At 31.5% G+C, this 23,440-nt stretch overlaps 1 protein-coding gene and 1 pseudogene across 2 annotated transcripts; both read right to left on the bottom strand.

Moving 5' to 3' along the window:
• Nucleotides 1–97: 97 nt before the first annotated feature.
• On the bottom strand, nt 98–22,858 carry LOC145973648 (cytochrome P450 4C1-like). Its single transcript, XM_083103168.1, has 13 exons — nt 22,707–22,858; nt 20,468–20,764; nt 9,840–9,949; nt 9,507–9,597; nt 5,088–5,273; nt 2,570–2,663; nt 1,942–2,047; nt 1,682–1,787; nt 1,339–1,445; nt 1,191–1,259; nt 782–950; nt 425–604; nt 98–350 (listed from the first exon to the last, which is right to left on the bottom strand). The coding sequence occupies exons 2-13, from the start codon at nt 20,619–20,621 to the stop codon at nt 184–186; spliced, it is 1,539 nt and encodes a 512-aa protein (XP_082959294.1). The 5' UTR covers nt 20,622–20,764; nt 22,707–22,858; the 3' UTR covers nt 98–183.
• Nucleotides 13,047–18,415, bottom strand: LOC145973647 (uncharacterized; annotated as a pseudogene). Its single transcript, XR_014439528.1, has 7 exons — nt 18,177–18,415; nt 17,805–17,949; nt 15,798–17,641; nt 15,538–15,693; nt 15,287–15,460; nt 14,553–14,757; nt 13,047–14,250 (listed from the first exon to the last, which is right to left on the bottom strand). The product of XR_014439528.1 is annotated as an uncharacterized LOC145973647 (transcript).
• Nucleotides 22,859–23,440: the final 582 nt, after the last annotated feature.

Genomic DNA, 23,440 nt, shown 5'->3' on the forward strand with positions numbered 1-23,440 from the left:
GAACAGAGTCGAGGGTATTAAGAAAGATGCAAACAATATCCATCTCCATATTTTTATAATTAAATATAATGTTCATATACAATGCGTACTTTGTTTACAATTGCATATATATAATATATATAACGATTTTCTCGTAATTTGCACATTTTACACTCATGTAGTATTTACGTTAGTTTTAAACGGCTATTTGCATTTGATGGGGATAAATCTCATATGAACCGGATGAGAAGGACGAAGTATTATATCGGCCTTCAGTTGAATATCCTTTAAATACTCAACGGGCTCCAAATAAAAATTGTGCACCAAAGGAGCTATCATAGCCTTCAATTCCAACATACCGAATCGTTGACCTAATAATACATAAAATTCGAAGTCTCTCAAAAACTATCAGCATGAAGAGAAATGAAAATCCCAACCAATTTACCTATGCAATTTCTCGGTCCTGCGCTGAATGGTAGGTAGGAATAAGGATGACGATTCCGTATGTTTTCGGGCAAGAATCTATCCGGATCAAATACTTTTGGATTTGACCAAAAATTAGGATCTCTGTGAGTTACGTAAATATTAAGATGTAAGATCATTCCAGCAGGTACGACATAAGAATCTGAAAAGTATTTAAAAAATTTCAAAATTTACAAAAATAAGACTTTTTGCAAAAAATAAAATGTACATAATATTGTATTGTTAAAATGTAATATAATATATTAAATTTTACGTTCGATAATATATGCTTCGTGTTATGTGACATATTCAAAAACATTCAAATAAAGTGATTAATTACGTAGTTTTACATCTTCCGCAGTATTTCGTGATATTAAAAACACGCTGGGATACAAACGTAGAGCTTCTTTTAAACATCTATCTAAATATGATAAATTTTGCAATGATTTCATGGTAAGTTTCCCTCCGTTCTCTTGCATCACGGTATTAACTTCAACCCTCACACGTTCCTATGTCATCGATAATAATTAAAATATATTTTTCAATTCAGGTTTTTATATGCATAAATATAAATAAATTTATAATAAATCAAAACATATTGTTCATATTTGTTTTGAGATGTTTTAATTTTTTCGGAATTTATATATTGATATATGTATAGAAAGATACACTGTAAACAAAAACTTGATATTTGTACTTTTTTTTTAAATCACAATTTAAATAATAGATCATAAGATATTGAGGTATACCTGAACATTTTTGTGTTCAGCTAATAATAATAAAGCAAACATTATACCCGCTGCTGTAGTATCATGACCCTGTAATTAGATCATCATATTGTTTTATGTGCTTAGATAATATGTATAAAAAATTAAAAAAAATATTACATATACGTACTTCAAACGTGAAAGTATCGACTTCCTCTCTTATGTCTAAATTAGTTAAAGAACTTTCTCGAGATGCCACTATTAAAAGGTCCAACATGGCTAGCCGTTTTTTTTTAACTAGAAATAAGCAAGGCATATTAGCATCATTTTTGCATATCGCGCTTTAACTATATAACATTGTTCTCGTTTAAAATTTAAACTTTCTTACAAATAGTAATAATTTATTCTTATAGCGAACATGTATTGCATCATTTCGTGTAATTATACATATATATTTAGTGTAAATAGAGTATAATTTATAATTTTAGACTGTAAAGTCGAATTTAAGTTAGAAGCTCTGAGTTCTTACATACTTCCAAATACTTCGACATCTTCTGCCTCTGTCTCTTTATCATCTCCAAGATTCTGTAAGTATCGATTATCTGTGCGTTCATGATAAAGTTTTCTTTCCGCGATGACCTATACACAAGTACGATATTTAATTTTTGTATTAAATAGCAGTGGCATATTGTATTACATTATAAATATTAATAATATGTTATTAATATTACGAGATTTATTATAATTTTTAAAAGTGTTTGAAGGACTTGATATAACATGACTTATCACGTACTTTTTCTGTAAATCCAATATGCAATATCTTCAAGACTTTTTTTTGTTTCCTTCCTTGTGATGATAATGAGAATAATAAATCATTATACAACCAAGGCCTTAATGCTCTAAACCGAAATTCATTAAGTTATATAATATCAATAATAATGTTATTATTTTGTAAAGCCTTATTTAAAGCCATCATGAAGTAATAGAGTAATCTTAACTCTAAATAATCATAGATTATAGACAATATATGAAAAATTTAAAACTATGTGTGAAGAAAAAGTTATGTAGATCCTTCTAAAAGCATTGTATTTTTGTTTTAGCTAAATATTTTTTATCAGAGTTAAATATTTTTTAATCTACAAATTTTGCCCACACAATTTATTTTCCTTAATTTTTCAATAGTTTCAAAATTAACAGCAATTTGAAATAAAACATTTATTGGAGCATGCACAATACATTTTAATTGCTAATTACGGTCTTAAACAAATCGATATTTATATTAACATTGATATAAACAGTTGTTCACCATCACATGACTTTAATAATCAATCTATTTTTTAAAATGTATAGCTATATTATTATAATGAAGGATCATAGATATGTTACACAATTATTTATTATACTTTCATGTATTATATTACTTATAAACTATCAATTTAATTATTTCGTGAATTGCATTTCGATACTGTTGTTGGAATTCGCCGAATTTTTGCAGAGAGACGCCCATAGCAGTTTCTAAAATGTATTTATTATACAGAGTTTCCAGAAATCGTAGGCATAAAATGTACAGTACCCACACAGCACAAAACTCAACAGAAATGTTGCAGAAACGTTTCAAAGTTTCAAAACAGTTTCTAAGTTATACTGAAACGTCACTAAAACATCTAAGAAACATAACATAGAAACGTAACATTTGAAACGTTTACACGATGTTTATGAAAGGTTTTTACAACCTAATCAATTAAAATAAAAATAAACAACCCACACAGCACAAAATTCAACAAATACCTTTCAGAGACCTTCGCAAAGTGTTACAAAAAAGATCTCAAAAATGTCTCATATATGTCTTAGATACGTGAAAATGTCCGCTATTTTGTCACAAATACGTTTATGAAAGGTTGCTTAAATATTTCCTAGAGATTTGCAAACGTCTCTGTAATGTTTTGCGAAACATTTTGATTACATATATATATAAAATTTTATATAAAAATTTCTTATAAAAATTTTATTTATAACATACTTGCATATTGCACTTTACATTTTAAGGGTAATGAACGGATTATTTTCGTTTATTCGCCGGACATTTACTTGTCCAACTTATAAAATCAATTTAATATCTGAAATTCGTGCATTTAGATCAGAAATTAAATTGAACAGTTTTTAATCTTATTTGTTACCTTTTGCAAACTTTATATAATTCCCATAACTAAAACTTAAATACGAGAAAGATAGCGCATCGCACGTCGCGTAGCGGTAAACGAACGAACTAACAGATCCTTGCGTGCTCGCGCGAAACTTTGACGTTCAAGATCGGATATCTTGTGGACGTCCAAATATTGGTCGTTAACAGATGTCTCAAATCGGATGTACGATGGATGTTCATTTCATCCATTTCATGGATATGAATCCATGGACGTGCGAACGTAAAATGGACATAAAATGAATGTCCATAGGATGTCTTGTGCTGTTTGGGATTATACTAGTAGTTTTTTCGTATTCTTTTGTATAGAGTTTTTTCCGAGGGGGAGGTGGCATTGTGTAACAAGATTATTTTTATATAATGGAGAAACGAATCAATATATATTTATTAAATATTTTTTGTCATTCCTTTCCTTATTTTATCAGTATTTGTAACGTAAGTATACAAATTTATAATTGCGAAAGACAAAGATAAGATATTTTCGAAAGAGATGATTTTATTATATAAGATCATTAAGTCTAATAATATATAAAATATAAAATTACAAAAAATATAAGGTGATATATAAAAATATTAAATAATTATTGTTGCACATGGAACATATATAATTTCTAATAAAATGCGCGTGGTACTCGTTGTTCATCCGGAACCGTTAATAACGCAAAATCCTTTTACAATGAAAATTTTCTCTCGTCTTAAAAGGAGAGTACACCAGGATTTTCATTAATAAAAATTTTATATAAAAAATTTATTTTTTTTATTTTATATAAAAATTTTTATATAAAATTTTATATATATATGTAATCAAAATGTTTCGCAAAACATTACAGAGACGTTTGCAAAATCTCTAGGAAATGTTTAAGCAACCTTTCATAAACGTATTTGTGACAAAATAGCGGACATTTTCACGTATCTAAGACGTATATGAGACATTTTTGAGATCTTTTTTGTAACACTTTGCGAAGGTCTCTGAAAGGTATTTGTTGAATTTTGTGCTGTGTGGGTATGATCGTCCGTACCAGCAGAAACAACTTCTTCCTCTGGCAAAAGTGCGTTTAAATATTACTTTTTAAACGGGAACAATTAATTAAAGGATTTGTTAAACAAAACACATTTGTTGAAAATATAAATAAATAAAAAATATTTTTTATAGAAAGTATGGGAATTATATATACTTTCAATCTTTTAACTTCATTGAACTTAAAATCATAAATTCGAAATAATAATCGCTATTAATCACTCAATTGAAACAGTTAGATGAGTTTGCTTGAGTCTGCCAAATTTTCTCCGTCTATAAATTGATACATAGCTGGTTAATCGTCATTACTACGCGCGAAAAATCCGACTTTCCTAATATCATGCCGTACACCATATCTGATTCAACTGCCTATTTGGCCTAGAGCATTCATTCGTTAGCTTAAAGTTATTTTTATTTCAAAAATAGTGTCCGGACTAATTTTCGCTAAATGAAATGTCGTTTCTTCTGGCACGGACAGTCAAGCTGTGCATTTCGTGTCCGCGAATTCTGGCACACTCTGTGTCGAGATCGAACAATCGAAGATTATCACGGATGAATATTTCATTGATAGCTTTGACAATAAAAAATCGAATATTATTTATTTTCATTGTACCATTGTATGCATGCGTGTGTCTACGTCACGGTATATGTGTGCGTGTGCATGTGATATTTCGTGTAGAAACAAATTCTTTTCTTAAGTTATAGTCATTTAGAATATTACCGCATATCGCGTTTAGGGTATATTCACTAATAAATGGTAATAAATCCTTTACAACTGTGCCTCCGACATCCTTCAAAGATTTTGTCATGCAATCACTTTCCTTGATCAAGATATCAATGAACTGATTTAATATATTAAAATGGAATGCAGGAGTTAATATCTTTCGCCGTGTTTGCCATTTGACGCCTGAAACAAAAACAAGATAAAATTATGCCATAAAATATAATAGAATATAAGATTTATACATATTATAGTGTCTCTCTTACAATTAGTTTAATGTTTACTGCCCATTATTAAATAACAATATTATTCTATGTTTTTCTTTTTATATCGCAAACTTCTTTTATAATCTTTTAAATATATCTTCTCATAAAATTATTACAAAAGGTAAGTATTGAAAGTATTAACTTGAATTTAATTATTATTTTGTAATTAAATCTTTATATCAAAAACAAATTGTAGAAAGTTGAAAACCAAGCGCCGATGTACGAGCGTAACAAAAAAATATTAATTATTATCAATATTTCATATTAAATTATAATAAATCAAATAAAAGATCGAGATACAAACGTATCGGCCTAATTCAGGTCCTTGTTTCATCAATGTCAATACAAAAATATTATAAAATATGAGCGAAAGTATCATAAAAAAATATAAAAACATAAATCAAAATTTAAATCTATATATATTGATAAATAAAAAATATACTAAAATTTATTAAAAATGTCTGTCACATAATGATGTTTGATTTACATTTGAAAATTTTTAACTGAAATATCTTATAGAGAGATCATGTCTATTACTTCTATTTAGTTGGGAATATATGTATCCGGCAAAATTATCTCTCGATATGATCCCATTTGCAGGTTTCTTTTAAATTTATTAATTTATAAATCGATAAAGTTATATGAGTTATATTATATAAGTTCACCATTTAAAAAAGATAATATTTAAATCTAATTGTAATATTTCATTTGATTTTTTGTAATACAGATAGATAACAAAACTTCAGTGCAACCGAAATAATTAAGTATTAAGTATTTCGAGTGAGAAAAATTATTTCAACAGGATGTGAGTCTTATTAAAATTGAGTGTGTGTTTGTACAATGAGTAATTTATTTGTCACACGAAAATTCCGTTACTTTATAAAATCAAATTTGCGTCATCTCCGACCGGATTTATTTAATTTTATTTTTTACAACTTTAACGTCTCGACCAGTACAACAATTCCTATTATTTTTTTATTTATTTAGTTCATTATTTGTTTTCAACTTTGCGTTGTTATGTTCATACAAGGGGGTATTAAAGGGGTATTCTAGTCTAGAAGCCGAATTTTTGTATGCTTTTTTTGCAAATTTTTTCATAAATTTTTCATAAATTTTTTCATAAATTTTTTCAAAAGAAATGTGTAAGTTTCTTTGGGATATGGTTTTTTCTCACATATTTCTACATACTTGAAGTATGTTTTAAAATTTTTTTACTAAAAAATAATTATATAAATAAGTGCAACATAAAATTGAATGTTATGAAAAAAAAAGTTAATCCATGGTTCTCATGATTCCGGCTGTACTTCTTATCTGAAACAAAAAACCAAAGCGATTCTTAATTACTATGAGTTTGGCTATAGCAAGTAACAAAATGAAAAAAGATATTGAAAAAATGACGTCATTCAGAAAATTAAATTTCGATTTTTGCCATTTTTTTCACCATTAAAAGGCTGTAAAAATTAAAAAAAATATTTTGACTTGATTTTGGGAGCTGCTTTAACTATACTTATGCTGAAGATGGGTGCATATTCGACTCAATTGATCAACTGGTTTTAGAGATATCATAAGATATCATAAGATATTATGAGAGGCAAAAAGAAGAAAACGTATTTAAAGTTTTTCATATTGATTACATAGAGATAATTTTACTTACGATCAATCAGCTAGTGCAGGGCCATACAGAGGACCTTCCTCCTGCTCATAAAAGTCCTACTGAACTGTTCTCTCTTCGATTTAATCCCTGCGATTTAATCACTCGTCTCTAACGAAATCAGTTGAACGCCGTTTCGAATGGGTAATTCAAGCTTCGTTCCGAGAATTTGCATCTTCGCTTGCTGTGACCAATAGTCACTCATTAAGTTCATAACTTTCAAAATTGGTATAAATCCTTCATTGATGATAATAAGAAAAGTTGCTATACTTTAATCTTTGCCCCAGAATGAAGATGTTTTGAGCAAAAGTTCAAATCAATAAATTCAAAAAATTTTAGTTGTTATTTTGTGTTACTCCTAAACAACGTTCCAGCAGTTCACTAGCCGAATCTAACCGAAATATAAATGCCTACACAATGCTCTATTGTGCGTCGCGCGGCCCGAGTGCGCGCCGGAGATCGCTTCCTACCATCTGTGTGAAGTAAGCCTCGCACTTTTTGAATTTCATATTTTTATTAATTGTGCTGCATTGTGCTACGTTTGTGCTGATTTGTGCCGCAAACCGTAGCTTAATAATTTAAACCATTTTTTAGAAAATTAAAAAAAACGAAATTTGCGGCAGCCCCGCACTTTTCGAATTTTGAATTTTTATTGATTGTGCTGTATTGTGCTACGTTTGTGCTAATGTGTGCCGCAAACCGCAACACAATAACTTGAACCATATTCGAGAAAATTAAAAAAAAAAAAAAATTACTAGCCCCGCACTTTGTCCCAATCGAGTTCAATTTTTTTAAATAAATTGGCATTAGTTTGTGCCGTATTGTGCCGTTAAGCAAACTTTGTTATCTTATTCCATTTAGCTAAAAAAAATTCGTAAAGTTAAAAACAATAATAATACATAAATCATTTTTTATAGCATTAATTGAATTTCTATCAATCGTGTTATATTGTCCTCATAATTAGGAAGGATAAACAGATAAAAAAATATAGGTAATTATAAAGTTTGATTAAATATTTAATAAAAAAGAGTGGGAGTTAAAAAAATTTAACATTTTTTATTTTTTTTTCTCTTGTGCTAGATTGTGCTAATCGAGTACAACAACTTTTTCTAATGACAAAATGCCGTCAGATCATTAGTTTTTGTTGTGGAATAGAAATTAGAAACAAATTTTTAGGAATACAAAATTATACATGCATGTATTTTTTAAAATATAACAGATAATCTGATTCTGCAAGTTGTGCTATATTGTGCTACCAAAGACGAAGAAATAACAAGTAAAAGATATTTATAGTTTGAAAAATACATACATGTAAAATTTTGTATTCCTAAAAATTTGTTTCTAATTTCTGTTCCACAACAAAAACTAATGATCTGACGACATTTTATCAATAGGAAAAGTTGTTGTACTCGTCTAGCACAATCTGGCACAAGAGAAAAAAATTAAATTTTTTTTCATCCCCACCCCCTTTTAATCGATATTTAATCAATCCCTGGGATTGTTGATGCATCCTTTACTTGTTATTTCTTCGTCTTTGGTAGCACAATATAGCACAACTTGCAGAATCAGATTATCTGTTAAAGTTTGAAAAATACATGCATGTAAAATTTTGTATTCCTAAAAATTCGTTTCTAATTTCTATTCCACAACAAAAACTGATCTGACGGCATTTTGTCATTAGGGAAAGTTGTTGTACTCGTTTAGCACAATCTAGCACAAGAGAAAAAAAATAAATAATGTTAAATTTTTTTTCACCCCCACTTCTTTTTATTAAATATTTAATCAAACTTTATAATTACCTATATTTTTTTATCTGTTTATCCTTTCTAATTATGAGGACAATATAACACAATTGATAGAAATTCAATTAATGCTATAAAAAATGATTTATGTATTATTATTGTTTTTAACTTTACGAATTTTTTTTAGCTAAATGGAATAAGAGAACAAAGTTTGCTTAACAGCACAATACGACACAAACTAATGCCAATTTATTAAAAAAAATTGAACTCGAATGGGACAAAGTGCGGGACTAGTAATTTTTTTTTTTAATTTTCTCGAATATGATTCAAGTTATTGAGTTGCGGTTTGCGGCACATTAGCACAAACGTAGCACAATACAGCACAATCAATAAAAATTTAAAATTCGAAAAGTGCGGGGCTGCCGCAAATTTCGTTTTTTTTAATTTTCTAAAAAATAGTTTAAATTATTAAGCTACGGTTTGCGGCACAAATCAGCACAAACGTAGCACAATGCAGCACAATTAATAAAAATATAAAATTCAAAAAATGCGGGGATAACTTCATACAGGTCTCCCTACCGGGTGCTATAACTGTGTCAATTTTGTGAATCGAGCTAAATCTTCTTACAGACATATTTTCCATATCAAATATTTGCAAAATATGCAAAAAAAAATCATTTTTTCCGCTAGACTAGAATACTCCCACAATACACGATAACAAACTGTAATAATGTTTGTACGTTTTTACATATTATGTTACCTGTACTGGTGAGGAGACCTGTGCCGAACCAGGGATGTGTCATATTATATAAACGACTTTTCTCGATGTGCTTAGTGCTGCTTAATATCTTCTATAATCACCAGAAACATTTATTTATTATAGCATTCAATCTCACAATCAGATGCACAAATAATTTAATAATTGTATCTCATATTTTAATTCAATCTGTATGAAGTTCTGTATCGATTCTTTTTAATATTTTAAGAAATATTTTTATCAGCAAAAATCTTTTTGTGAAATACAAGATTTCTAGATCTAGCTAAATTGTAATGTCTGTAGAGAAATAAATCTTTCCAAAAATTTCTTTATTACCTCCAGGTCATCTGGATGACAGATAGACACACCAAATTCGAATAATCCCCATATTTTGAAAATAGGATAATACTTATCACATAGTGTACAAAATAATTTCCATTGTTCCACTAAAAAATACATTATAAATATCGATAAAAAAATTAAATAAAATTAAATAAAATTGAATAAATTTGAAAATTATTTCCAATAATAATAATTACAAATTAAATCAAAATTGGCAAATTAGAAACGCAACGCAGTAGTAGGAGCGCAAAAAAAGAAACAACACTTCTTTCCTTTTGATTATTCGTATATTTCAAATTAAATATAATTACACTAACAAAAGCGAACGTTTTGGATGATCTTTTGATCCCCCTTCAGTTCAACTTTAATAATATGCGTTACAAAGTGTTATACGATGACACATTAAATTATAAAAATATCTGTCTTCGTTAGATAACGTTAGAATAACGTAGAGTAGATAACGTTAAATTATATCTCGCAGATATCTAGCAGCACATTTTACATTATTTTAAATAATTCTTCAAATTATTGTACTGTCATGTGCCAATGTGTTAAATCCAGGGTCTGTAAACTCCTTTGTTAAAATTTGTACCAGCGTTAGTAACGCCATCTAGAAGTCTGCTTTCAGATGATAATATGAACTATCTTCAGAAAAAATCAATATGATGGCTCAAAATACGATAGATCAAATACGCTTAAAGACACGTGTTACAATATATTGTTGGCAATTGTAGTGTTAATTAACTGTTTAACTATACCATTATGTATCTTTCAAGTTGGCTTAAGATTCGATGATGTAATGTATAAATATGTTAATGTATAAATATATATCTTCGGTTGGTAGGAAGTAAACATAGACTCAACCGAGGACAAACTCGGTTGACTTGATAATAACCACGGTCTTACATACAGGTCTGGAAACTCCGGTGGTGGGGGAGGTCTCACTTAGTGTGTTCGTTTTTCGTTCACGGCTTGCCTGCTAGGTTCGCTGCGATCTAGAAGTCGCAATGCGAGCGAGAGAGACAGAGATAGACGGCAGTAATCGTTTAAAAAATTTTTTTTATATTAATATTAATAATATACAGTAGCGCTCAAAAGTATTTTGACAACAAGAAATTCTTTGTTATTACGCGTTACATAGTGCTAAATAAAAAACGTTTTAGTTTATCGTTGAGTGTGATGTGATTGCAGGTCATAAGTAAACAACAAGTTTGAACTTGTTTGTTCACAGTAGGCGCTGAATGACAAACATTCCATATCTTGCGCTCAAAAGTATTTTGACAAGTCATTTTGTTTCGAGTTTTCCAAAGTGTCGGTTGTAGTATTACTTGATTTGTGTGTATATCAATTTATTGTGATTCTTTTAACATGCCGAAGCTTAAAGAATATTCCACTGACTTTAAAAAAGCTGTTATAACCGCCCTAAAACAAGGAAAAACACAAGCAGAAGTTGCACGTAATTTTAACGTGTCTCGGCAGCTTGTTAGTATATGGAATAAAGTGTTCAATAAACGAGGGACTATCGAAAACAAGTCCCGAAGTGGCCGTCCGAAAAAAACAATTCCTACTATTGATCGCATAATAAAAAGACTATCCGCTAGTGATGTTCGTAAGTCGGCAGTAGCAATAAAAAACGAACTGAAAGAAAATTACGACACGGATATTCATGTTTCAACCGTCAAACGTCGTCTAATATCTTATGGATTACACGGCCGTCGACCCACAAAGAAGCCTCTTATATCTGCAAAGAACCAGAAGTTACGAATTGCGTTTGCAAAACGCCACAAACTGTGGACGAGTTCTGAATGGTCTAGTATTTTGTGGAGCGACGAAAGCAAATTTAATTTAGTGTCATCTGATGGGATTAAGTACATTCGACGTCCTGTTAACAAAAGATATGATGTTCGATACCAAGTGCCCACCATCAAACATGGAGGCGGCAGTGTTATGGTTTGGGGCTGTTTTTCACGCTATGGAGTTGGACCGCTAGTTCGCATTGAAGGGAATATGGATCGATTTATGTATGAGAACATATTAAAGACGCAAATGATGCCCTATGCTAAAGAGAACATGCCACCTGGGTGGTACTTTCAGCACGACAATGATCCAAAACACAAGTCCAAGCACATAACCGAATTTATGAAACGTGAAAAAGTCAAGGTTCTCGAATGGCCAAGTCAAAGTGCTGATCTAAACCCCATAGAGCATCTGTGGGAGGAGTTAGATCGCAGAGTAAGATGTCAAAATTATTCGAATAAAGAGGCTTTATTTCAAGCTCTTAAGAAGGAGTGGGGAAAAATTCCTTTGGATCGAATACAGAAGTTAGTCGACTCGATGCCGGCTCGTTGTGATGCTGTTATAAAGGCTAATGGATATGCTACTAAATATTGATTCATTTAAAAATAAAGATGATGTTTAAGCGTTAAAAATTTTCATTTGATTACAGTGTCAAAATACTTTTGATCAATCATGTTCTTTATTTTTAGTTTGGTTTTGTAATTTTGTTATCAAACTACAATTTCTTTTACAAAAATATGTAGACAAATCAAGTTTCTTCCAATAAAAAATAGTTGTATATTTGTGTCTTCTATTTGTATTAAATTAGCCCAATTATTGTCCTTGTCAAAATACTTTTGAGCGCTACTGTATATAGAATATATTTTGATAATATATAATAATATATAGATAATATATATAATATAGAAGATAATATATTTTTTTAAATTGCGTTTAGTTAGTTTATAAACATTTAAAAAAAATTTTTTTTATTACATAGTATGAACATAAGCACATACTACGTAAGAATAGAAGATAAAGTAATATAAAAAAAAGTTTTAATAATAAAAATAAAACCAAAACCGAAAAGTTAAACGCAATAAAAGAAATTAATAAAAAAAGAGCGGTCAGGTTCGAATCCGCCTTACACATTATTATTAGTGTGTAACGCGGGTTCAAAGCCCACCGCTCTTTTTTTTTAATTTCTTTTATTGCGATACTTACCATATTGTCTCAACTTTACAAGTTTAAATCTCACGGCTTTCCTTATTTATTAATTTTTTTTTCATTTTATTTTATCGCGATACTTATCATTTCTTATGCGCATTATGAGTAACCATAATTCGTATGCAAATAATTCGATTGTATATCTGAAATAAAAAGTTATGGGCTACTTTTTCGAACAAGGAAAATAATAAAAGTCACTGTACTGCACGGTTTCTTTATTATTGTTTTGTCAATTTAGACAATTTATTTTTTATTACAAAATTCTTTTGTTTTTGTTGATTTTGTTGATATGCGAAATGACGCATTCTAAGTCGGATATAATAAAAAATAGAATATGACAGTATTTCGGATGCATGCTCGATACACGGAAACGTGAATTTATAATTGCCGAGAACCTCATCTACAGTTAAAGTAAAAACATATTTCTTTGTCGCATGCTTGACGAAACTTGATTCAACAAATTGAATGAGTTTAAAAAAATAACTATTTGCATGAATTAATTTTCCTCGGTTCTTCTCATCCACTAATTTCGATGCTGAAGGTAACTTATTTGAATTAGTTATAGCGTTTCGGCACTTATCGCATTTGCCGTAACGTCGTAAAATTTGCTTACTTAAATAGCCTGTAACAGTTAGTAAGAAAATGGCTATTAAGGAAACAGTTATTAAAGTTATCTATTAGCATTTCGTACTGTAGCATTTCGCGTGAGAGCGAAAGAGATAGCAAATTTTGAAAGCAACTTTGTTTTCGAACGGTAAAACCGATCGAGATGAAATTGAATTAGTCCATTTTTGCCATAATTTTGCAGTGACTGATTCAATTTCATCTCGATCGGTTGTATTATTTAGAAAACAAGTAGCTTTCGAAACAGTGGAAGCTTGTCATAGAGTATCTAAACGCACAATGGATTAAATGAGTTTTAAAGCATAAATCGAAAAAGGCTAGTATGAAATGAGTATAGGAGTATAGTACTGCTTAGCTATGAGTTATGGCACAGACTTTTTGTACACACACATGTCACATTCAGAAATGTCGGTTCAATAAAAGTTTCATGTTAATTCGACATTTGCTTCGTACCATTCACTATGATAGTCTACTCGTTCAACAAATCATACTTTAATCAGGAAACCGATAATGGCATAGACTGTGCAAACCTGTTACGTAATAAATAATGCAATCGAGGGTATCAGGTATGGAATATCCGTGATCTTCACACTCATCCATCTCCCAGTCTTCATATTCTATCAAATCGTCCAATTTTTGCTGCAACGTTTTCACAATTTCTAACGTTCTCGATTTACGCGCACCATAAATTTTTGAGAGGTCACTAATTGAAACTAGAACGTCGGGGGGTTTGCGTTCTGCAACTGTGCAATTACCATATAACGGAGGTTTTATGACGCTGTAAACCGAGAGCAATTTATACAATTGTAGAAATGTCGAACACGTAGGGTGGTCGTTGCAGCCCGCGGCCTGACGGATTGTGCCAAAGAATTTCTGTAACAATATAATATTGGTACGATCATGAAAAATAAGAAGAAATAACGAAGGGACTGGCGGTCGGTTGTTCCACCTCTCGATAAATTTATCTAATGGATAAACGCATACTTATAAAATGCTTTTACTCATCAGGTAAATTTACAGAGATATGGAACAACTGGGTCTAAGTGATAAACGATTAAGGGAATAATAATAATCAAGTACCTCTAAATTGTCCTGATTAACCTTGCCAGTCAGTAAGTACTGAAATTTGTTCATCGACAAGATAGCGACACAGGTCCATCGTAGATTGGAAGGATAATCGCAGTCCATTGGCGGTTTCCTCGGTGAGAAATTCCTCCTTCGCGATTTCCCCTTTTATCGTCGCGCGTTGCCAATCATTTAACCATTCGAGAGAGGACTGTATAATCTGTAATATACAATTCAAAAAATTGAGAAAATGTTTGAGGATGTCTGTAAACACGTCGTACCGTTTTTTCAAGAGTGCAAAAAAAAACAACAACGTACCGATTTCGAAAACATGTATATAAAGCTACTGTGGAATCATTCGGAATACAACGAAAAAATAAAAAATCATTCGAATCGTTGCAGCGATTCCGGAGTAATTGGTGTATAATCATAAATTTCGAATATCGCAGGCAAAGCATGCCTTACTGCTTTTTTAACATCATTAAAGAAACTACCGCACCAATTTCGAAAAAAAATTTATGAGGCCTTTGTGGCATCATTCTTAATACAATGAAAAAAAAATTTTAATTGGTGTAGCCATTCCGAAGTAATCAATCTGCATACGTAAAAAAATATATATATAATCGGATCGAATTGAGAATCTCCTCGTTTTTGAAATCAGTTAAAAATTATAATATACACTCGGGTTTGAAAATACAGAAATGTGTACTAGAAATTGCACCAGTAAATATGAATAAAACATTGCATACCTTGAAATCTTTGTTGTCTGGAGTAAGTCCTTCATTTGGCATTTTACGATTCAGAGCATCGAAAAGATCGTTGAGACGCTTACAAAATTTTACAGTGGCTTCGCAACCTTCGAAACCGTCACTCTTCTGCTCCAAATAAAATCGCAGACCATCAGCAACTGAATTACTGAATATCTGTGGAAACATATCAAAGTTAAAGTTTTTTTTACAGTGTTCATAAAAAAGAAATAAATTGAAAACTACATATTTACCTGCGTTGCAAGGCGGACTCGCATCTTGCTGGTGTTGTCGAGTTCGACGTGTCTTTTTGACAATTTCGGACACACCCTCGCATTCCCTGCATGCTTCGTATCTGTGGACAACAGATTCTCGAAATATTTCCACTCGACACACTCGTTTGTAGACACCTTTATTAAAAAAAGAAAGCAGATATGCTTAACACGGTTTAACAACAGAATTATTGTGCCAAAGAATGGCACCCAAATGGGCTTTTTGATTGTGTAAATTTTACCCGCAGCTTCTTTTTGTTGTAGAGACGGTTTCGAATATTTTTAAAGAGATGAGGAACATCAGAGAAAAAAAATACGCGCCTCGCATCATCCGAGGGATGAGTAAACCATGTCTTCGTATCTTTGAGGCGTGGGTTTATACCGAGCATTTCGCCCATTTTCGTATTCGTCCGCGCACCGTCTCCTAGAACACCGTGGATTCTAGCACCGGCTGTCTGTAAAAGCGTTATAGCCGTTACTACCAACTTCGCCAGCTCTTCGCCTTTTACGGAGCTTTTTGACGCGAAAACTCCGATTGGCTGGGTGAATTTATCTGCGAGAGGTTGGAATAGTAGCACGAGGCCGTGTGTTGCTTCATCCTTTACATTAGTCGATGGATTATCTTCACCGAAGTCTGTCAAACCGGTGTACGTCAGATCTTTCGATGAAACGGTGACGGATCTTCGTAAATTTATTTCATCAAGAACGAGTATACCGTGACGCTGCAACGGCTCCTTCGACTGAAATTTTAATTTAAGCAACTCGAAAAATTTTTTGTCGAAGCCGCATTTCGAATCAATTATCGATAAATAATTTCGAATTGTTCTTGTGCACGGCAGAGGAATGATGCGATTCTTTCGCAGAAATTCATACATCGTTGGAGAACGAATATTCATGAGCATACAATATATAGCCCACTCCTTTGAATAGCGTCGACCTCGAGCATCTGTCTTCTTCGAGGTTTCGAATATCTCTCGCAATGCCGTTTTTTGAATATCCGGAATATCCGGAATATTCGCACACCTTTCATTAAACGATTCTTCTTTCATCGCCGCGAATTCAGACTGTTTTTCTTGTAAGCATTCCAACAGTAGTTGGATTCTTCGTTTTTTACGATTTTTTAAACATCTCTGAGTGTTTATTTTCTTACGCAAGAACTTCCGTTGATCAACGGGATTAGATAGAGCAGTGAAACGTTTCAATTTTTCTCGTTTTTTATCTCGACGTTTTTTTTGGATCAACGTCTTTCTCACTCGCACACAAGAACTGCATCTTATTTTTTTCTCAATTAAGGAGCAGTTGGTCGAACGGTAAACATCCATGTTATCCTTGCATACGGTGTTCACATCGAGATGAATGGCGACATCTCCCAGCCCACCGCATATGCGCGAAGATTTGAATTGCGTAGCAATAGTCACCAGCGTTTGCGGATCATTGACTAGCGACGGAAGTTGTTCAATGTGATCTTTGACGAGTTTTTCATGCACGTAGTATTGGACAAATCCCTTGTTATTGATAGCAATACTTTTTCTAATGACAGGCGCATCGTTATTGGAATTGTTAGCTACTATTTCGGACAAAAACCATTTTTTTTCTTTTGGTTTTGACTGAACGATAATCCACGGCTTTGGAACAGTCACTATACTCGTCTCATGTACTGTCTCAATTTTGAGCTGCACCTCGTTCACAACGGATATGGTAAATTGTACATCTTCAGCGCACGGCTTTGAAACGGTCATCGTATGAACTTCCTGCGGAGTGTCAGGTCGAATCTCTTCCTCGTTCACAACAGATATGGTAAATTGTACATCTTCAGCGCACGGCTTTGAAACGGTCATCGTATGAACTTCCTGCGGAGTGTCAGGTCGAATCTCTTCCTCGTTCACAACGGATATGGTAAATTGTACATCTTCAGCGCACGACTTTGAAACGGTCATCGTATGAACTTCCTGCGGAGTGTCAGGTCGAATCTCTTCCTCGTTCACAACGGATATGGTAAATTGTACATCTTCAGCGCACGGCTTTGAAACGGTCATCGTATGAACTTCCTGCGGAGTGTCAGGTCGAATCTCTTCCTCGTTCACAACTGAAATTTGAAATGGTACGTTTTCAGTCCTTCTATACGTAGTTATGACCATAGAACAGGTCTTTTATTTTATTTGTAGTATTAATATTTTTTTTCATTTTGAAGAAAATAAAGATTTTAAATAAAATAGTCTTTGAATACGTTTGCAAATATTTGTACTTACCGATTTCTGGAGTAAAAGTTCCTTCGTTACATGAAACTACGGTGACCTGTTGTTGACTATCGCTACCAATAACTAGTTCCACAGGATCCTCATTGAAAATTGATGGGATGGCAGTCTCCGTCAGTCGAGGACGTTTATATGGAATCTATAGTAAAATTAAAAAATTAGAATATTCACGAAAAGCCCATATTGGCGTATATAAGAGTTCTTACGGTTAAATTTAGAATAGGGGGATACTCTAGGATTCTGGAAATTTTTTCTAAATGTTGTTTTTCAATGTTTTAAAACATTCGAAGCACATTTCCATAAAAATCGTTTAAAAATTTCTTTCGCGAAAAACAAAGCTTACTGTACGAGGATGCAAATACTTACATTGATAAGGATTTTTCCATCAGAATCTCGTTTCACCAGACTTCGATACATTCTTCTTCGAAATGTTTCTCACATACGTGCTGGTTCGGTTGTAACCTCGCGATACCGGGAATTGCGGCCTCCCACATCTCGCGCAAAACTTCGGACTGAGGAACTCTGAAGAGCGAACACTTGACATTTTGTCTTGTTTTCCGACAATTTAAAACTACGCACGAATTCGGCATCTTGCAAAAAAAATTTATCTTTGATACGACCGCGATTTCGGGATTTCGTTAAATGTACATAAACACTCTTATTACAGCTGGCTCAGCCGCATTTTAGCCGTATGTTAGAGAGAGAACGACTACTGCTGTCTATCTCTGTCTCTCTCGCTCGCATTGCGACTTCTAGATCGCAGCGAACCTAGCAGGCAAGCCGTGAACGAAAAACGGACACACTAAGTGAGACCTCCCCCACCACTAAAAAAGGCCTGAGTTTCCAGGCCTGTATGTAAGACCGTGATAATAACAAACATATAAATATGTGAACAAACATCTCATATTTTCGATAAATTATCGATTATCGTCGCAAATGCGTGATGCAAGTCCTCTATTACTCTGCAAATTCAAGCTATTTTTTGTCGTTTGATAAACAATATTTCAGAGACGAATCTTTTGTCAAATCAGGACTCTCTGTTTAAAATTTCAGGTTCTCCCCAATTAAAACCATGACCAAATTTGAGTCTATGATTGGTTATGACTAAAAATTGCGAAGTATTACTCTGGATATAGTTTCGGTATCCCGAAATTCGTTTTTTTATTTGTCTACTAATCTAACCGACATATGACGCTTCGCAATCATTGCATGAGACTTTATATATTGCTGCATGAATCTTTTAGCATTATGTTTTTATGACAAAACTAACTGAAATTTATGTAGGTCAAAATAAGATAATCCCGTGTCATGATCGCTAAGAATTCATTTAAATTGTTCCGAATATTATTGTTGATATGTAAGGTATTGTGAAATATGAAGAGGGTTCTTTAAATGTTCTCATTAAACTCTTTTGTTTGATTCTTGGCTAATAGCAACCTCAGATGTTCTCGTATTACATTGAAAATATAAGCCAGAGGATAACCATTGTCCAAGAAAATACTGATTATCAGCTCAAAGTTTTTTTGGTGAAATCTGGGATGTGACAATGAAAAGGCACGATCCATCAATTCTACAATTATTCTCTTATAGCATAGTGGATGATTCCATTTGTAATTTAGATATCTCCCAGAAAAAGTGGGTTTATGATCTCAAATTCAATTAAATTATTGTTCACGACTATCGCAACATCAAAGAAATTAAGTTTATTATTCCCTTCTCCATTGCGAACTGAAATCTCGGATGAAAAGAGTTGAAGATATTCCAAGACCTCATTGAACATGGAAAAGGGAATCGCCAAAGCTATCCACATACCTATAATAAAATAGCAAATTGAAAGAAATATGTCTAATTTTATCATTGAATCTTAAGTCAACATGAGAGATACACAACGACATATCATTATCAATTTGTAAAAAGCGCAGAATCTGATGAGTCATGTTTCTGACTAGTAATTAAAGTATAAAGAGTTAATTTACGTATATTTCGTATATTACGCATATTACGTAATATTTCCTTGTATTCATATTTTCACTTGATTTGTTAGATTTAACACATTGGCATATTACAATAATTTGAAGAATTATTTGAAACATGTGCTACCACATATCTGCGAGATACAATCTAACATTTATGCGTTCTACTAATCAACGCATCAAGGACAGATCTATTTATAATTTGATGAGTCATGTGCAACACTTTGTAACGCATATTGTTAACATCGCACTGAAGAAGGATCAAAAGATCATTCGAAACGTTCATCTTTTTTAATATAATTATATTTAATTTGAAGTACACGAGTAATCAGTAGGAAGGAAGTATTGTTTCTTTTTTGCGCCCCAATTATCGTGTTGTATCTCTAATTTGCCAATTTTGATTTAATCTTTAATTATCGAAAAATTTTAGTACAACAAATTTTATTGTTATTTTCAATATTAGCGCATCTTTATCTTGAAAATAGACAAATAATTAAAAATATTAATTACAAATGATTATTCCAAAGAGAAGTGCTCAGATATGTAATCTGCGTGTATAATAATAATCTTGATAAGTATACGTTTCAGAACAAAAGATTTATGAATTTAATATTTTTGCTTGTGTATGTATGCATGAATGACGAGTTATTTATCAATTAAATAGAATAGATAGTTTGTACTTGCCTGCTGAAACTGGGAGTAGAAATATATTGCCGAAAATCGGAACGCTTGGGGGTCCCGGTATAAGATGAAGAAGTCGTCTTTTTTTTCCATAATGTACGTAATAATAATATATCGATAAAATAAATATGAACAATAACAATATATTTATAAACATCGTTCCTTAACGTTGATATTCTTAACTGTCAAATTAAGCTTATACTGTTTATTGTTTCTTTGATTCTTCACATGTATCACAAAATAAATGGTAGTAGTCCTCCGACAAAATTGATAATTATCTTGTTATTCTAAATGTTAATCCTAAATAGAAAGAGGCATAAAGAGAGAGAGAATAATAGAAAGATCACTGAAATGCGTTAATCGTATATTTTTTATAGTCAACTTTTATTTATGATTAACTTTAAAGATTCATGAAAAAATATGATAAACTTGCTCATTGTAAATGGAAAAAAAAAATATTATTTATGTAATAAAAAATATATGAATTCAATAAAAATATTTTTAATTTTTCGACCATTACTTGCAATTGCTTTTTATTGTAAAAGATAAAATTTCGTGAGAATTTATTGTAAAATCATTAATAGTATCATAAATAGGACTAGTATTATTCTTATATCAATTCTTATATCAATTCTTGTCGCAAACATATAAATTGTTTTTAGTATTAACATTTTAATTATGGTAATTATACATAAAAAGGGCCCAGCTTCGCACAAATGTGTTATTAACGTATGTTGTGAAGATGTTATCCCTGATTAACATTCTGAAGGTTTTAGCCGGCGGTCGTTCTTTATTCAAAAGTTATTAACAAATAAATGTGAGAGATATTGACACAAAGATTCTACTTTATTTATTCACCGATTTGCTTTATTTTTAAATATCTTATAGGGGAGATCTTCCCGAGTAATTTCGTATATAAGAGTCGGACTCAAATAGTTTTGGAGATACAGGTTGAAGAAGGATAAAAATAATAAATACAAAAATAAGTTAAACCTTCGGAAAATCTACTTATATGGGTATAAATAATGGGTAAGTATACCCAATTTCTACGTATTTTTACCTCCTGAACACGAATATGAAACTTAAAAATAGCGGTCGAACTCGCAAGTCGAAGAAAAACGCAAAAAAATATAAATTAAAGATAAATAAAAAAAAGGTAAACAATTTAAATTTATATAGAGTTTAATACAATTTAATACAATTAAAAAATATCACAAATGTATGTGAACACACACACACACACACACGCGGGGGGTGCAAGGGGGGCCTTCGATCCCCCCTCCCGCAACCACCACGCCAGTAAGAGACGCATTGCGAAGAGTTCAATTACAATGGATATATGCTGTAAGTTGTAAAGCGAGGTCCACCTTGCCTAATGGCGAGGTGGTTGCGGGAGGGGCGCCCAAAGGCTCCCCTTGCACCCCCTGCGTGTGTGTGTGTGTGTGTGTGTGTGTACACATACATTTGTGATATTTTTTAATTGTATTAAATTGTATTAAATTCTATATAAATTTAAATTGTATTCAATGTATTTAAAATTATTATTTTTTCATATAACAGCTAAAATAGTAGGTTTATGAAAAAAATGCATATAACCTTTTTTGTAGAGTTTTTCAGCGGCTTTATTTTTTGCTTAAAATTTTTTTTCTCAAATCAATATTTTTGGAGATAAAAAGCATTAAAATTTTGAAATTCTTTTGTTAATAACTTTTCAATAAACAACGACCGCCGGCTAAAACCTTCAGAATATTAATTAGAGATATGACTTTGACAACATATGTCAATGACACATTTGTGCGAAGCTGGGCCCTTTTTATGCATAATTACTGTGTCTTGTAATAAACCCCAAAACTATTTAATTAAGCATTCGCAAATTGTATCAATAAAACAAAAAATTATTTTATTAATTTTTATTTGATTTTTATCACAATCATTATTCTATTATATTGTGTTTTCATATAATATACAAATTTTATAATTCTCGTGATTTCTTATAAGTGTTTGTTCTATCGTTTTGTTGTGTATCTAATTGTTATACATATTTCTGTAAAAATACTTCTGCTATAATATATATTTAATAAAATTATAACAAAACAAAATCGTATAAAACTGACAGCTTGTGATGTTTGAAAAATTTATATTAAATATTTATATTAAAATCATGCTCTTAAAATAATTATAGTATTATTAACGATTGTTTGGATTTTGCAATAGTATTATAAAATTTTATTTTATATATTACCTGATAAGTTTTCTAATACGACGATCAATTGAAACACTCCAATGTTTAAAATGCAATTGTAAATCTCACCAAGCAGATACACATGCCAGTAAAACCATTTTTCTTGAACTGATAATGTAAATCGCAGACTTATACTGATAGCCGTTCATCAGCTCAAGAGATATTAATAATCAAAATTTTATGTCTTGAGATACAGACGATTGAATAATTCCTCCTTGCTTAATGATACAAACAAACAAACACACACACACACACACACACACACACACACACACACACACACACACACACACATGTATATCATTAATCTCTATATATATATATATTTATAGGGCAGACCGGGGGCAAAAGTAACAGCGTCATGAAAATAACAAGCCTCTTACTAATCTACATAATATGTTGAATATAATTTTTACTATACAAGGTGTCCCAAAAGTCCCGATACGGTGGAATATTTCATAAACTATGCACTTTAGAAAGAAATGTTTCAAACAAAAGTTGTGTAGCTTGAAGGGGGCCATAAGATGGTGGCAATGATTTGACCTTGGAGAGTCATTTGAAGGTCACGTGATGGTCACCGTCAACTTCTTAAATGGAATCCTCTATTTTTTATTACATATTCTTGTAGCTTATCTCGAAGACTTTCCAAAACACTATAATAAAATATTTTTCCCTTAAGTACTTTTTGAGTTATAAGGCTTGAAATCATTTCTTAATTTTACATAAACCGTAAA

Source organism: Camponotus vicinus, unplaced genomic scaffold, assembly GCF_025532165.1.
Source record: "Camponotus vicinus isolate PSW18456_S1 unplaced genomic scaffold, iyCamVici1.0 SCAF_6, whole genome shotgun sequence".
NCBI lineage: Eukaryota > Metazoa > Arthropoda > Insecta > Hymenoptera > Formicidae > Camponotus > Camponotus vicinus.